Below are 12,273 nucleotides of genomic sequence, written 5' to 3' on the forward strand. Positions count from 1 at the left end.
AATCGTTAAAGCCGTTTCCGATTGATCTATCACAACCTTGGCGCTAAATTTCACGAGTTTGCGTAAAAAGTCGACTGCGTTGCTACTAACGCTGTCACATTAACACCGGACACAATATACAGTAAACATGCAGCAGTATTAGTTTACTATCAGTATTTTGGCTGTAAGTTTTCACGTTGAAAACACTTTAGGATTAAAAGGGAGGTCCGTGTGTGTTGTGTCCTGCTATAGGGAGATGCATTTTGAGAGTTTATTTTCATTAAGAAAAATAAACGAGTTTTCATAAGTTGAATAGAGAATACAGCATTTTTAAAAATGACTATTGCAGAGCCTGCACTTTATTGAGAAAACTTGTAAATCTTGTGTATTTTTTTATTATTTTTATCATTATTTATCAGTATCAGATCTGATTTCCTCAATCATAAAGAGGCAATGTCCAATTTGATGTTCATGACTGTGCTAAAAAACACTTTTTAAATATAATAATAAGCTTGTTTTTCATATTCACAATAATTTTGGTTGAAGCACTATTATTAGTGTGCACAAATTGATGTTATACATATTTTTAATTTATAGATCTCTGTCAAGGAGGTCAAAATCAGTACAGGGAATGGACGAGCAGAAATCAAACTGCGAAGAAAATGAGTCTGAACCAACAGGTAAGGTATTCTTTCTATCTTGTACTTTTTTTTTGTTTAAGGGAACATACATTAACTATTTTATTTATGAAAGGTTCATGTTCCCTTAATAGAGATCTATAATTTTCAGCATACTCAATACAGTTTAAAGCAATGTTGTGATGTCCCTCATGATTTTTTTCCCCATATTATTTTATTTTTCTTTCCTTAATTTATCAGCTGATGACAGTGCTGCCACTCCAAAGAAGTCCGTCTCATCTGAGGAGTCATCCAAGGAGTCATCCAAGGCCTCTTTTGCAGCTCAGAATGAGTCGGATGTTAATGCAACCTCTTCCAGCACACCTGTGTAAGTTTTTTTTTTTTTTTTCCATTCATTATCTGAAAGCTTAAATAGTTTCTACTTTATCTCAAGGGTATTTAGGTGGTTCTTGGCAAATACAAAATTGACTTAGTAATGTTTTGAACTTTCCTTTTTGTGCATGTGTGTTTTTTGCAATTCCAACTTCACAGGGAGAGAATGCATGCTTGTGCGCTTTGTAACTGCGTGGAGCGGAGCTTGCATGGACAGCGAGAACTGAGACACTTCAGATTGTCATCTGAGTGTTCGGACCTCAAACCATCAGATCCTTTACTGCCAGCGCCTGGAAATGATGACCTGTCTTCCATTGGATTTTCTGACTCCTCTTGTCTGACAGCACTCCTTGATGACTCAGGTTAAACTCAAGATATGGCTATTATTTAGTCATTATGTATGTGTATATATTAAGAATTGTTAATTGTTAACATCTACTGGATATATGATGCACGAATTGTATAATAAAAGTTTTGTTGTTTTTCCTAATGTTTGACTTTATAATCAATAGGAGGGTGTTGGGTTCACCACTGGTGTGCAATGTGGTCTGAGGGAGTAAAGCAGACACAGGCTGAGGAGCTGGAGAATGTTGAAAAGGCTGTTATCTCAGGGACACAGCAAGTACGTGTACTCTTCATTGTGGTCTAATTAAATTAAATGGTTAGAGTTTAAAATATCTTAATTTCATACAATTTAATACCATATTCTGTAATTGGTTGGCTTAGGTTTGCGAATATTGCAAAAGGCTGGGTGCAACCATACGATGCCACGTAGATGGCTGCTCGCGATTTTACCACTTCCCGTGCTCGGCAGCAAGTGGATCCTTCCAGTCCATGAAGCAGTTGATCCTCCTCTGTCCAGAGCACATACAGAAAGCAGAGGAGTTGGGTAAGAGGACAAGACACACCTAGGAAAATGTGGATGTTTTTATGAGTTTGGGCATGCTCACAATTTAAGGCTTGGTGATGGACACATTACAGTGATGCCCAAATTTGACTTTTTACCATTAATGCATTGGTGTTTTTGTAATGTCTTTTTAATTTATTTTTTTTTACTATTTTGTTTACAGCTGGTGAGGAGTCTTGGTGTCCAGTATGTGACTCAGTGGGGGAACTCACAGATTTGCTTTTCTGCACTGGCTGTGGCCTACATTATCATGCAACCTGTCTGGATATTGGTGCCACACCCTTCCATCGGGCAGGATGGCAGTGCCCAGAGTGTAAAGTGTGCCAGACATGCAGGTAAGTTCATTGTTCTGAGTCAAACTGCACTTCTAAAGATGAAGTTCTCAAAGTTTTGCATAATCTAACACAAATTAAAGGATTATAGCTTTAATTAATAATTTCTTTCCTATTTTCCTCTTTCCCCACGTATTGTCTTTTCTTTATTGACTTTATTTTTTCTTTTTCCTAGACAACCAGGGGAAGATTTTAAAATGTTGGTATGCGATGCTTGTGATAAGGGATACCACACCTTCTGTCTCCAGCCAGCCATGGATTCTCTTCCCTCTGACGGTTGGAAATGCAGGGTAAATCAGAGATTCCTTTGAGCACATACTCATTTTTTTACATTTTTAAACAGAACAAAAATTTTTTTTTTTTTACTTTGAGAAAGATTTTTCATTTTGCAACACATTTGTGACATTTTCTTTCACACTTTCATCATTAATCAGTGAGCTTCCTTTTAACTTTTATTATTTGCATTCTGTCAGAGGTGTCGTGTATGTTTGGAGTGTGGTGTCCGTGGATTGGTGCTACCAGGGACGACCCAGTGGTTTGATAATTATACTGTTTGCGAAGGATGCCAGCAGAACCGCAGCTCAGTGTGTTGCGTGTGCAGCAAAATTGCCAGTCCATCAGTTGGTCTCCAATGTTGCACCATGTGCCATAGGTTAGTTCTTTTTTCCTTTTTCTAAACACACAATGGAGGATGCTGTGATGTGTGGTCCACTCACTGTAATTGTAATCTAATATACTGTCTGTGTGTATATATATATATATATATATATATATATATATATATATATATATAAATATAAAATATAAAAAAATTTTTATCATTGTGATTGTCTCAGATGGATGCACAGTGAGTGTGGTTCATCGAAGGAGCTTCCAGAAACCAAGGTCATTTGCCTACTTTGCAAGGAGGATCAGCAGCAGTCTGTGTTTAAAACACAAGTGGAAACACAGACCAGGGAGGAGATGACAATCCAAATGGATGTTGACATCGTCACAGAAAAGCAGGCAGAGTTAGTAGAGGTGACACCAGCAGAGAAAGGTACTTCGGTGAGAAATCAGTCTGCTGAGGTACCTGAAGAGGAAACGCGTATGGACACCGGTAGGTTTGAATTTGCACATAATATAAGGCCAAATTTTCTAGGCAGTTCTGTTGTAAGAATGTGTTTGTATGTGTCATTTCATGACTGAAAAGTGTGTGCTTATTTGATATATATATATATATACTGTATGTATTTTTTCCTCTTTTTAGGGCTCGAGTCTGGATTTGATCAGACAGCAGGCACGGAGGAGAAAACCATGAAGGGAGAGCTGCAGGTTGCAACAGAAGGATCCACTTGTAAGGCGCCAACCCCTCCAATTATATCTCCAGGTGAACTCAAAACACTGTGTAAATCCATAATTAAAAATAACCACAAAGCATTACCTTATTTTTGTGCCGTAACTAATGATACACATAGAGTTTGATGAGGCTGATAATCACATATTCTTTCATCTCAATAGTAGAGTGTACAACAACAGAAGAGGAGAGCCTTTGTCTTCCTGCTGATGTAGAGATACCAAAGCAGGCACTCGGCCAGATGACTCAAGCGGCCCCTTCCAAGGATCTCACCACAGAGACACCATCTAACAACAAATCTACATTAGAACATACACAAGTGTCTCATCAAAGCCCTGAAAGCATGGAGATGGAGAAAGAGGAGGAAAAGGAAGATGCTGTTCCCTCAGCTGAACAAGAAACCTCAGAAAAGTTGTTAAAGACTAGATCTAGTGACATGGCTGTTGTGGAACCATTAAGGAAAGGTCCGCTCAGGTCACCAGCTTCACCTCTCTGTGTGGTCAAAACAGAACCTTTGTTCATTGATGATAAGATGGAAAGAAGTCCATGCCAGGACCCCCATTCTCCTACACTTTCTCCGTCAGCAGACACACAAGACACCCTTTCTGCTGTGGACATGGAGAATAGGTTGATTCCTCCCTCTGAGGAAGAGGATGAAGAGGAGGATGACGAGTCAGTGAAGGGACACCATGTGGACATAAAGCAGGAGATGCAAGAGGTCAAGCCAGAATATCTGCTTGATGAAATGTCCAATATGAGCCACGGGGATGAGAGCAGCAGTGGCTTCCTGGGCTCTCCAGGAGAAACAGATCCTCAGCTCTCAATGGAGTTCGGCCTCGTACCTGCTGGTCGCTCTCACACTGACAGCTTGCTCACTGAGACTGACGACTCACTTCCCTTCGAACCCCTCAGAAGTGACGGAGAGAAGAAACGTAGAGGATCTCCAGGCCGCTCAAGGGTCAAACAGGTGAGCTCATCCCATACTGTTTCTGTTAACATTACCCTGCTTTGTTTTTATTACATAATGGCTGACATTATTCTGTGTTTTATTGGAAATGTCGCTGGCGCCTTTTTTAAAGACAGTTTGTCAGCCAAAAATGCAGAAGTAATTTTTCCTTACATTTATGCAATGACAGAGAACAATCCTAATGCACACACATTTGTAAAGATGAGAGAAAAACGGTGTAGGGGGTCGGTATTAACTTTGTGATATCGCACCATTGGAAACCACCACACTTCTAGATAAAGGTAGTGTTCTATGAAGAAGCTGTGTTAATATCTCTGCATATTTAGCACCACACAAACCACCATTGTTGTTGTCATTGTCCTACTCGTGCCTCGCTACTTCAAGTGAAATGTAATGAGCTTGTGTGAAGTGCAACCGTGAGGTCACTGTTGTCACAGGACTCACAAATGGGTTTCAAAATATTGCATTTTTTTACACCCCGAAGACGATGTTACTGTGAAAGCAAAAGGGCAAACTGCAGCATATGATTTCTTTTGCTAGGACATTTTTTTTCCCAATTACATTTTGTCTTTTGTTTTAAAGGGGCGAAACAGTGGTTTTCCTGGGAAGCGTAGACCTCGAGGGGGTGGCGGAGGGAGAGGCCGCGGTGGAAGGTCACGCCTCAAAGCTATGGCTTCCTGCATCGATGCCTTCTTGGTGAGCTTTGTGCACAACCACATTTATTTATTTATGTATTTATTTATTTAAATTAATTTGCATAATGTAAGAATCCAAGATCGCCATATCTTATATTTCTCATGTTATTATAAGTTTTAGCATAAAGATGATCTTTTTCACAGCTAAGCATGACCACAGACACTGGAGTAAATAAAGAGGAAGAGGAGGAGGAAGATGACACCATGCAGAACACAGTGGTTCTTTTCTCAAACACTGATAAATTTGTTCTACTCCAGGTACAGCTTTTGTTTTGACATCTTCAATTACCCGCTGTCCATTTTTTTTTTTTATGCTAAGAACTGCACCCACTTTTAAATGTGATGCAAATTGGCTCTTCATTTGACTCCTGCGTTCTCTCCTCTGTTTCAGGATATGTGTGTTGTGTGTGGCAGCTTTGGAAAGGGTGTGGAGGGGCAGTTGCTGGCTTGTGCTCAGTGTGCCCAGTGTTACCATCCCTACTGTGTGAACAGTAAAGTAAGAACAAAGTTGTCTTTAAATGATGTTTTCAGGATTGCACTTTGTATAAGCGGATAAATTGAATGACGTATTTTCTGCAGATCACCAAGACGATGCTGCGTAAGGGCTGGCGATGTTTGGAATGTATTGTTTGCGAGGTGTGTGGAAAGGCCTCAGACCCCTCTCGTTTGCTGCTGTGTGACGACTGCGACGTCAGTTACCATACCTACTGCTTGGACCCACCCCTGCACACTGTACCAAAGGGTGGTTGGAAGTGCAAATGGTAAAAAAAAAAGAAAAGCTTCAGTTTCATTACATTGAATCAGGTCAAAGGGAAATTCATACATGCACATTTACATATTATGTAAAATACTGGAACACTGGTATCTCGGCTCTGCATTTGCAATTCAGAAGCTCTGCCTTTTGTCTGTGTAGCCGAAAATAAAATTACACTTCCTCAATTGTCTTGTTTTTTAAAATGCATTTCAGCGTGATAAATGTTAGAATGGTTTTATGCTTCTTCTGCCCAGGTGTGTGTACTGCGTCCAGTGTGGTTCAAACTCGCCGGGTTTCCACTGTGAGTGGCAAAACAACTACACACACTGTGGCCCTTGTGCCAGCCTCATCATCTGTCCAGTTTGCAGAGAAAACTTCATGGAAGAAGAGCTGCTACTGCAGTGTCAGTACTGCGATCGGTGGGTGGTGCTCCTAACATTACACACACATACACCAGTGTCTTGGTTTGGTTTAGATGCCAATGTCATTTATGTATTGGATATTGCACTGATGTCTTCAGTCCTTATCCTGATCCTCCATATGAGCTATGTACACAAAGCAGTCTGCTACATTTTGCGACATTCAATTGCTCTGTGTTTATTATATTGGCCTGTATTTTGAGTGTGTATCTGATTGAGTCTGTCTAATGTATTTTTTTATTTTTATTATGTTGCAAAACTTTCCATTTGGAAACCAGAGTGTAGAATTTGCTTGCTGCTGTTTTACGTATTTCATGCCGTTTAAAATGGTGAAATCAGATGTTTCATATTCGGGCAGCGCTGGAAAATGGTGACTACTCTGTGTAGCGCACTAGTACATAATAGTGAGTCAGGTTGATTTCAGACACAGCCTCTCGCTCTTATTTAGCCATGCGTTGTTCATATTCAGAAATGGGAGTGTGTTGAAACAGATTGATAGTTTTACCATTAGTCACCGAAACAGTTTTTCTGCAGCGTTTGCTTTTCAGTTCTATTAGTTCTTGTTCAGTACTATCTTCAGAAAACCCAGAATATGTCTCAGAGATGGACACTATTTCCTTCAGTGGAAGCTGTTGGAGTTTCTCAGTTGTCTCTATGTTTGAGTTGTCATACATGTTGCCCCCTGTGTCGTGGACAGGACTTGCTACAGGGTGTGACGACACATCCTGTAGTATGTTTTTAAGGGAACAATACATGAACTGTCACAGTGGGGGAAGTAATAACTGATGAAAGAAAAACATTGAAATGGCTGACGTGGAGAAGATTAGATAGATAGATACTTTATTAATCCCCAGGGAAATTCAAGTGACAACAGTTACAGGTCCTGATTCTCAGTTTTGATTAATTTTATTTTATTAGTCTAGCCCTACTGAATAACATCCTGTGGTGGGAAATGAGAAGTTATGTTATTTTTTTCTGATAACCCTTTCAGGAGTAAAAAGACCATTTCATTCAATTTGGGTAGCCAAATGAACACTGGGCAAATGATTGTCTCTGATCATGTCCTTTCAAAAACCTCTGTAGAGCCTTATATGCTTTGTTGACTTTGTCTGCTTTGGTTCAGTTAAAAGGAAGGAGTTGATCAGGAAGAAATGCATATGAGCAAAGTGTGGAGTATGGAGCCCAAAGTGAGGGGATTGGTGCATCTCAGACAGTATTCATGACACAGCAGCTATTGACAACAAGCAAGACATCGATTATACAGTTTTACATTGTAAATGATCCCACACCATTTTTGATTTGATTTGTGATTTGTTGAATAATTATCATGGATGCATATGTATGTATCTGCAGATGGGTCCATGCTGTTTGTGAGAGTCTGTACACAGAGGATGAAGTAGAACAAGCCTCTGATGAGGGCTTTGCATGCACATCGTGCACTCCGTATGTTCCAAAACCTGCAGGTGAGTCTCAAAATACACCATTTAAAACTGAGGAAGAAAAAAAAAAAGATTCTGACCTCAGGGTCATCTTTAATGTACTGATGGCACCATTGTTGGTTTCTTTCTCTCCCTGCTTTTTTCCTTTGTACAATTGCAGTGGAGTCAGCCATTATGGCTTCAATAAAGATCAAAGAGCCAGGTGAGTGGGTTTTCCAAGTGCATGCTGCGGGACAATGATTTGTTTGTCTTCTTGCAAGTCACTCTGATTTTAAATGTCATTGCACAGAACCCCAGTTCTACCGGTTGGAGGGTGTGTGGCTGACAGAGTCAGGCATGTCCCTGCTTCGTAGCATCTCGATGTCTCCTCTGCACAAGAGGCGGCAGCGTCGCTCTCGTCTCGGCACACTCTGTTGTGAAGGAGGTCCTGATGGAATGGATCTGAGGGAGGTCGAAGGAGATGGAGATGACGGAAAAGGTTGGCACACCTTTCTCCCATCTATTGGTGCATGAACAATGTTTCAGTGGTTTTGAGTGTTGTTCTGTATAACTAGGCTGTGGGGAGCCCATGGACTGTGACTCCAAAATGGAGCACCCGGGGAGCCCTGACAGAGACGGTGGTGAGAGGGATGGAGGGGCAGAACTAGGCCCTGAAGGAATTGCTGACTGTGACGGTCTCAAAGGGGGATTAGAAGAAACTGATGATGGCAAAAAGAGGAAGCGGAAGCCTTACAGGCCTGGTATGCCACCTCCACTGTTAGAACTTTATAATATCCAGATACATTTCTTCACAATTGCAAAATGGTAATAATCTTTTTCATAAAATGTGGTAGGGATTGGAGGCTTCATGGTGCGACAGAGGAAGTGTCACACACGGTTGAAAAAGGAGTTCTTTGCCCAGCTGGCTGGAGAGACCACATTAGATGGCCAACCCATAGAGCGAACCATCGAAGAAGGTTGGTGACAACTAGTTTTGAATTCCATTTCATTCACTTTAGACATTTTAATAAATATACAAATGTAGTTATTGCATAATTATTACTCACTAACTGCATGTGGAGCTTTGGGTGGATTTTGAAAGAATTTGTCACATCATGAAACATCAGACCTTGTTCTTGATTTCTTTTGGATATGGATCCATTCATACTGACGTGAATGTTGCTTGACAAAACTGAGTTGTTTTTTTTCCCATTTTATTGAAGCCTCTTGGTTTGAGTTTGAAAAAATAAAATAAAAACGTTCTTCCTTCAGAAGAAGGAAGAACGTTTGATAGTGGCTTAACTTGTACCTAATTCACATGACTTGATACATTTTCATTTAAAGGCATGTTCCAGAGTTGAAACAACTCCACATTCATTATTAGAGAGTAATGAGCGTAAACTTAGATTATACAGACCAAAACAATGTGAAACAAAGCAGTTTTTCGTTTTGAGTTAAACTCCACTCAATGTCATCACAGAAGGCAACAGAGTTACGTCATCATAAATTGTTATTTTAAGCCTCTGACAAAACACAGAAATGTCAAAAGGGACTGTTTGTACAAGCAGATCCCCAAAAAGTTTATACTTGATGCCATCTAATAATTGACAGAGATGTGTTACACAGCACATTGCTTTTTAAAACATGACTGCTGCTAGTTGGTAGGATGTCCTCATTATTAATGCATAACTAAATGCAGCACAGGGCCATGTATTATCTCTTAGGACTGTAAATTTGACTAATTCATTTCATGTTTCACATATTTAGGGCCCCACCCTGACACGGATAATATAATGGATCCTAAACCAGCAGAAGGTGAGGAGCAGGCCAAGAAACGGCGGGGCCGAAAGAAGAGCAGACTCGAGGACATGTTTCCAGCCTATCTCCAGGTTTCTGTTCTGTCACTATGGTCATTCCAATAAAAAGCTTATTATTCAAAGATTTCAGTGGTGTAATTTTCACATGTAAAATATTTTAATAAACTACAGGAGGCATTCTTTGGGAAGACACTAATAGACTTGAGTAAGAAGGCTGTAACGATAGCCCCAGGGCAGAGGCCAGGTGCCTGCCATGTCAGACCTTCATTACCAGCACCAGCTGGGGTCAAGACTACAACCCCAGAGAGTAAGAGCACTGACTTCACCAACGACACAACCTGCAAATTGTTTGTGATGCTGCAAAGATGTAGAGATAGTGAGTGCAGTGATTGAAGTGCTTTTCTTCTTTTCTTTTTTGTACCAGCTGAAGTCAAGGATTGGATTGGAGGAGGAAATATTTCTCTTAAGCAAGAGGCGGGTGAAACCCCCCATGCTCAGGGAGATTGTGCAGGTAAGTGTCTGTGTAGACTGAATCCATTGGCTCATTTCTGTCTCATGGTAACTCCAGGTTGACAAAGTTTTGCAATTTTAGGAATTTCTACACCATCCTCATCAGCAAAGGAACAGGTGTCAGCTGATCCCCATGACTCTGATCCAGAAAAAAGTGAAGGTAATCCTTTCAGAGGGTACTTTACTATGTCGAGTACACAAGAAGACTTTAGAGAAAAGTTAAATACCTGATTTTTCGCATCCTGACTCTCATGCTGTTCATGTGTGACAGGTCTTCCGCAGGCTGTGGATAGCCAGGACTCCGAGCAGTTCTTCAGGAAGGTTCTTGGCGTACCAGATGGCTCTTCCTTGGGGAGCATGAAGCCCATCTTGGATGGAAGTAAAGGAGAACCAAATTGCAGCTCTCTGCCACAGAGAGCTCTCCTCTCAGGTGTGAACAGGGCCTGCCTGAAGATATTCATATCGTATTAAAGCTTTTTAAATAGTTATTTTTGAACTGATAAAACTCTTCTTCTTTCTATAAAAATTCTATAGCAGATTTGATTTATAAACAACACCAACGTTAGGCCAAGTTAAAGAGTGAATACTAGATTTTCACTGTACAAAAAACAACTTCATGTTTTGAGCAAAAGTACTGAAGTAAGTTTCAAGTGAGGCTTGCTTTGTGATTCAAACTTTTTTTTTTTTTGCTTGCAGGATCCCTGCCCTCAGCTGGAATGATGGATGCATTTCCTGGCCTCTCTCAGTCAGCATTCTTTGAGATGCGGTAGGGCCACTCAAGTGCTTAATGCATTTCACTCTGCAGTACCTTATATTATGTAGTTTGCCGTAGGTGCATAATAATAATTTTTTTTCCCCAGTTAAGACTTAAACATGTAAGTGCAATATTTACAAAAGACGATATCCTCTCACCGTGTACAGGGACAGAGGGGGACTGTTCAGTCCAGATGGGGGCGAGGAGAGCCCTTGGGCCACTCCTTCTACCCCTGCAACTCCTTCCTCCCCACCAACCCCCACAGAAGTAGAAGGTGATGGGCTGTCGTACAACCAGCGCAGTCTCCAGCGCTGGGAAAAAGATGAAGAGCTTGGAGAGCTTTCAACCATTTCCCCAGTTCTTTATGCCAATACCAACTTCCCTACTCTTAAACAGGACTATCCAGGTCAGAGCGGAAGAAATGTCACACCTACATACATAACCTCTTATGAATTACAGGTCATGCATGTTCAGCCTGAGGTTTATGTTATTGTTGTGGAGTAGCTGGTAAACATTGTTTCTGCTGCAGATTGGTCAAGTCGCTGTAAGCAAATCATGAAGATCTGGAGGAAGGTGTCGGCGGCGGACAAGGTTCCCTATCTGGTGGGTATTGGTTTTTTTTCCCCGTTATTGTTGAGTTGTTTGGTGGTTGTGTTTTTTTTTTTTTTTTTTTTTTTTTTTTTCATCCCTTAAAAACATTTATAATTTCATGGTCAAAAAAGGGAGTCCAAGGCACTCTTCTTGTGGAAAAATATTAAAAAGCCTTTATTGAAACATGGCTAATAAGTATAAAAACATGGGAGCAGAGACCCACTCGTTTCGGCGCAAGCCTTCTTCAGGCTTGTGCTTCTTCTCCCCTGAAGAAGGCTTGCGCCGAAACGTGTGGGTCTCTGCTCCCATGTTTTTATACTTATTAGCCATGTTTCAATAAAGGCTTTTTAATATTTTTCCACAAGAAGAGTGCCTTGGACTCCCTTTTTTGACCAGATATTGTTTTTTCCCCAACACCAAAGAGCACCTTCAAGATTTTTTCTGAACAATTCCCTGAGCACTTCGGATTTTCTCTTCATTTATAATTTCATGTTTGATGAAATCATTAAAAATGTAGAATATCAACTGTGGGTGCATTTTTATACGGATATAATGTAAAACATCCCTCTCTATCAAAATTCAGATAACTATCATTTTTTTTTTCCTAAAAAAATGTCTGTCTGTTACAAGTTAGAAATGTAAAAAATATTTACATGTATTTTATTTCGTATTACAGCAAAAGGCCAAAGATAACCGGGCAGCTCAGAGAATCAACAAGGCACAGAAGGTGAGAAACAACACCATCATTAACTGTTTGTTCTATCAAGTTAGATTTAAGAATGAC

General features: G+C 40.4%; 1 protein-coding gene across 5 annotated transcripts in view; it reads left to right on the plus strand.

The window, feature by feature from the left end:
• kmt2d (lysine (K)-specific methyltransferase 2D) overlaps nucleotides 1-12,273 on the plus strand; it is a 39,808-nt gene that overhangs the window by 3,813 nt on the left and 23,722 nt on the right. For 4 of the 5 annotated variants that reach the window (XM_061736143.1, XM_061736147.1, XM_061736144.1 and 1 more), the window contains exons 2-31: nucleotides 577-659; nucleotides 858-984; nucleotides 1,149-1,351; nucleotides 1,502-1,611; nucleotides 1,716-1,878; nucleotides 2,060-2,231; nucleotides 2,404-2,518; nucleotides 2,702-2,880; nucleotides 3,065-3,327; nucleotides 3,478-3,597; nucleotides 3,729-4,531; nucleotides 5,114-5,227; nucleotides 5,371-5,484; nucleotides 5,618-5,722; nucleotides 5,806-5,987; nucleotides 6,235-6,399; nucleotides 7,753-7,862; nucleotides 7,999-8,040; nucleotides 8,128-8,316; nucleotides 8,393-8,578; nucleotides 8,672-8,794; nucleotides 9,585-9,706; nucleotides 9,806-9,941; nucleotides 10,059-10,145; nucleotides 10,227-10,304; nucleotides 10,416-10,574; nucleotides 10,841-10,910; nucleotides 11,066-11,304; nucleotides 11,428-11,501; nucleotides 12,166-12,216. In XM_061736143.1, coding sequence (XP_061592127.1) covers nucleotides 611-659; nucleotides 858-984; nucleotides 1,149-1,351; nucleotides 1,502-1,611; nucleotides 1,716-1,878; nucleotides 2,060-2,231; nucleotides 2,404-2,518; nucleotides 2,702-2,880; nucleotides 3,065-3,327; nucleotides 3,478-3,597; nucleotides 3,729-4,531; nucleotides 5,114-5,227; nucleotides 5,371-5,484; nucleotides 5,618-5,722; nucleotides 5,806-5,987; nucleotides 6,235-6,399; nucleotides 7,753-7,862; nucleotides 7,999-8,040; nucleotides 8,128-8,316; nucleotides 8,393-8,578; nucleotides 8,672-8,794; nucleotides 9,585-9,706; nucleotides 9,806-9,941; nucleotides 10,059-10,145; nucleotides 10,227-10,304; nucleotides 10,416-10,574; nucleotides 10,841-10,910; nucleotides 11,066-11,304; nucleotides 11,428-11,501; nucleotides 12,166-12,216 — 4,650 coding nt within the window. In that variant the 5' untranslated portion in view covers nucleotides 577-610. The remainder of the gene's footprint in view (nucleotides 1-576; nucleotides 660-857; nucleotides 985-1,148; nucleotides 1,352-1,501; nucleotides 1,612-1,715; nucleotides 1,879-2,059; nucleotides 2,232-2,403; nucleotides 2,519-2,701; nucleotides 2,881-3,064; nucleotides 3,328-3,477; nucleotides 3,598-3,728; nucleotides 4,532-5,113; nucleotides 5,228-5,370; nucleotides 5,485-5,617; nucleotides 5,723-5,805; nucleotides 5,988-6,234; nucleotides 6,400-7,752; nucleotides 7,863-7,998; nucleotides 8,041-8,127; nucleotides 8,317-8,392; nucleotides 8,579-8,671; nucleotides 8,795-9,584; nucleotides 9,707-9,805; nucleotides 9,942-10,058; nucleotides 10,146-10,226; nucleotides 10,305-10,415; nucleotides 10,575-10,840; nucleotides 10,911-11,065; nucleotides 11,305-11,427; nucleotides 11,502-12,165; nucleotides 12,217-12,273) is intronic. The other variant, XM_061736146.1, reaches the window with a different exon arrangement.

This window comes from Cololabis saira, chromosome 12 (genome assembly GCF_033807715.1).
Source record: "Cololabis saira isolate AMF1-May2022 chromosome 12, fColSai1.1, whole genome shotgun sequence".
NCBI lineage: Eukaryota > Metazoa > Chordata > Actinopteri > Beloniformes > Belonidae > Cololabis > Cololabis saira.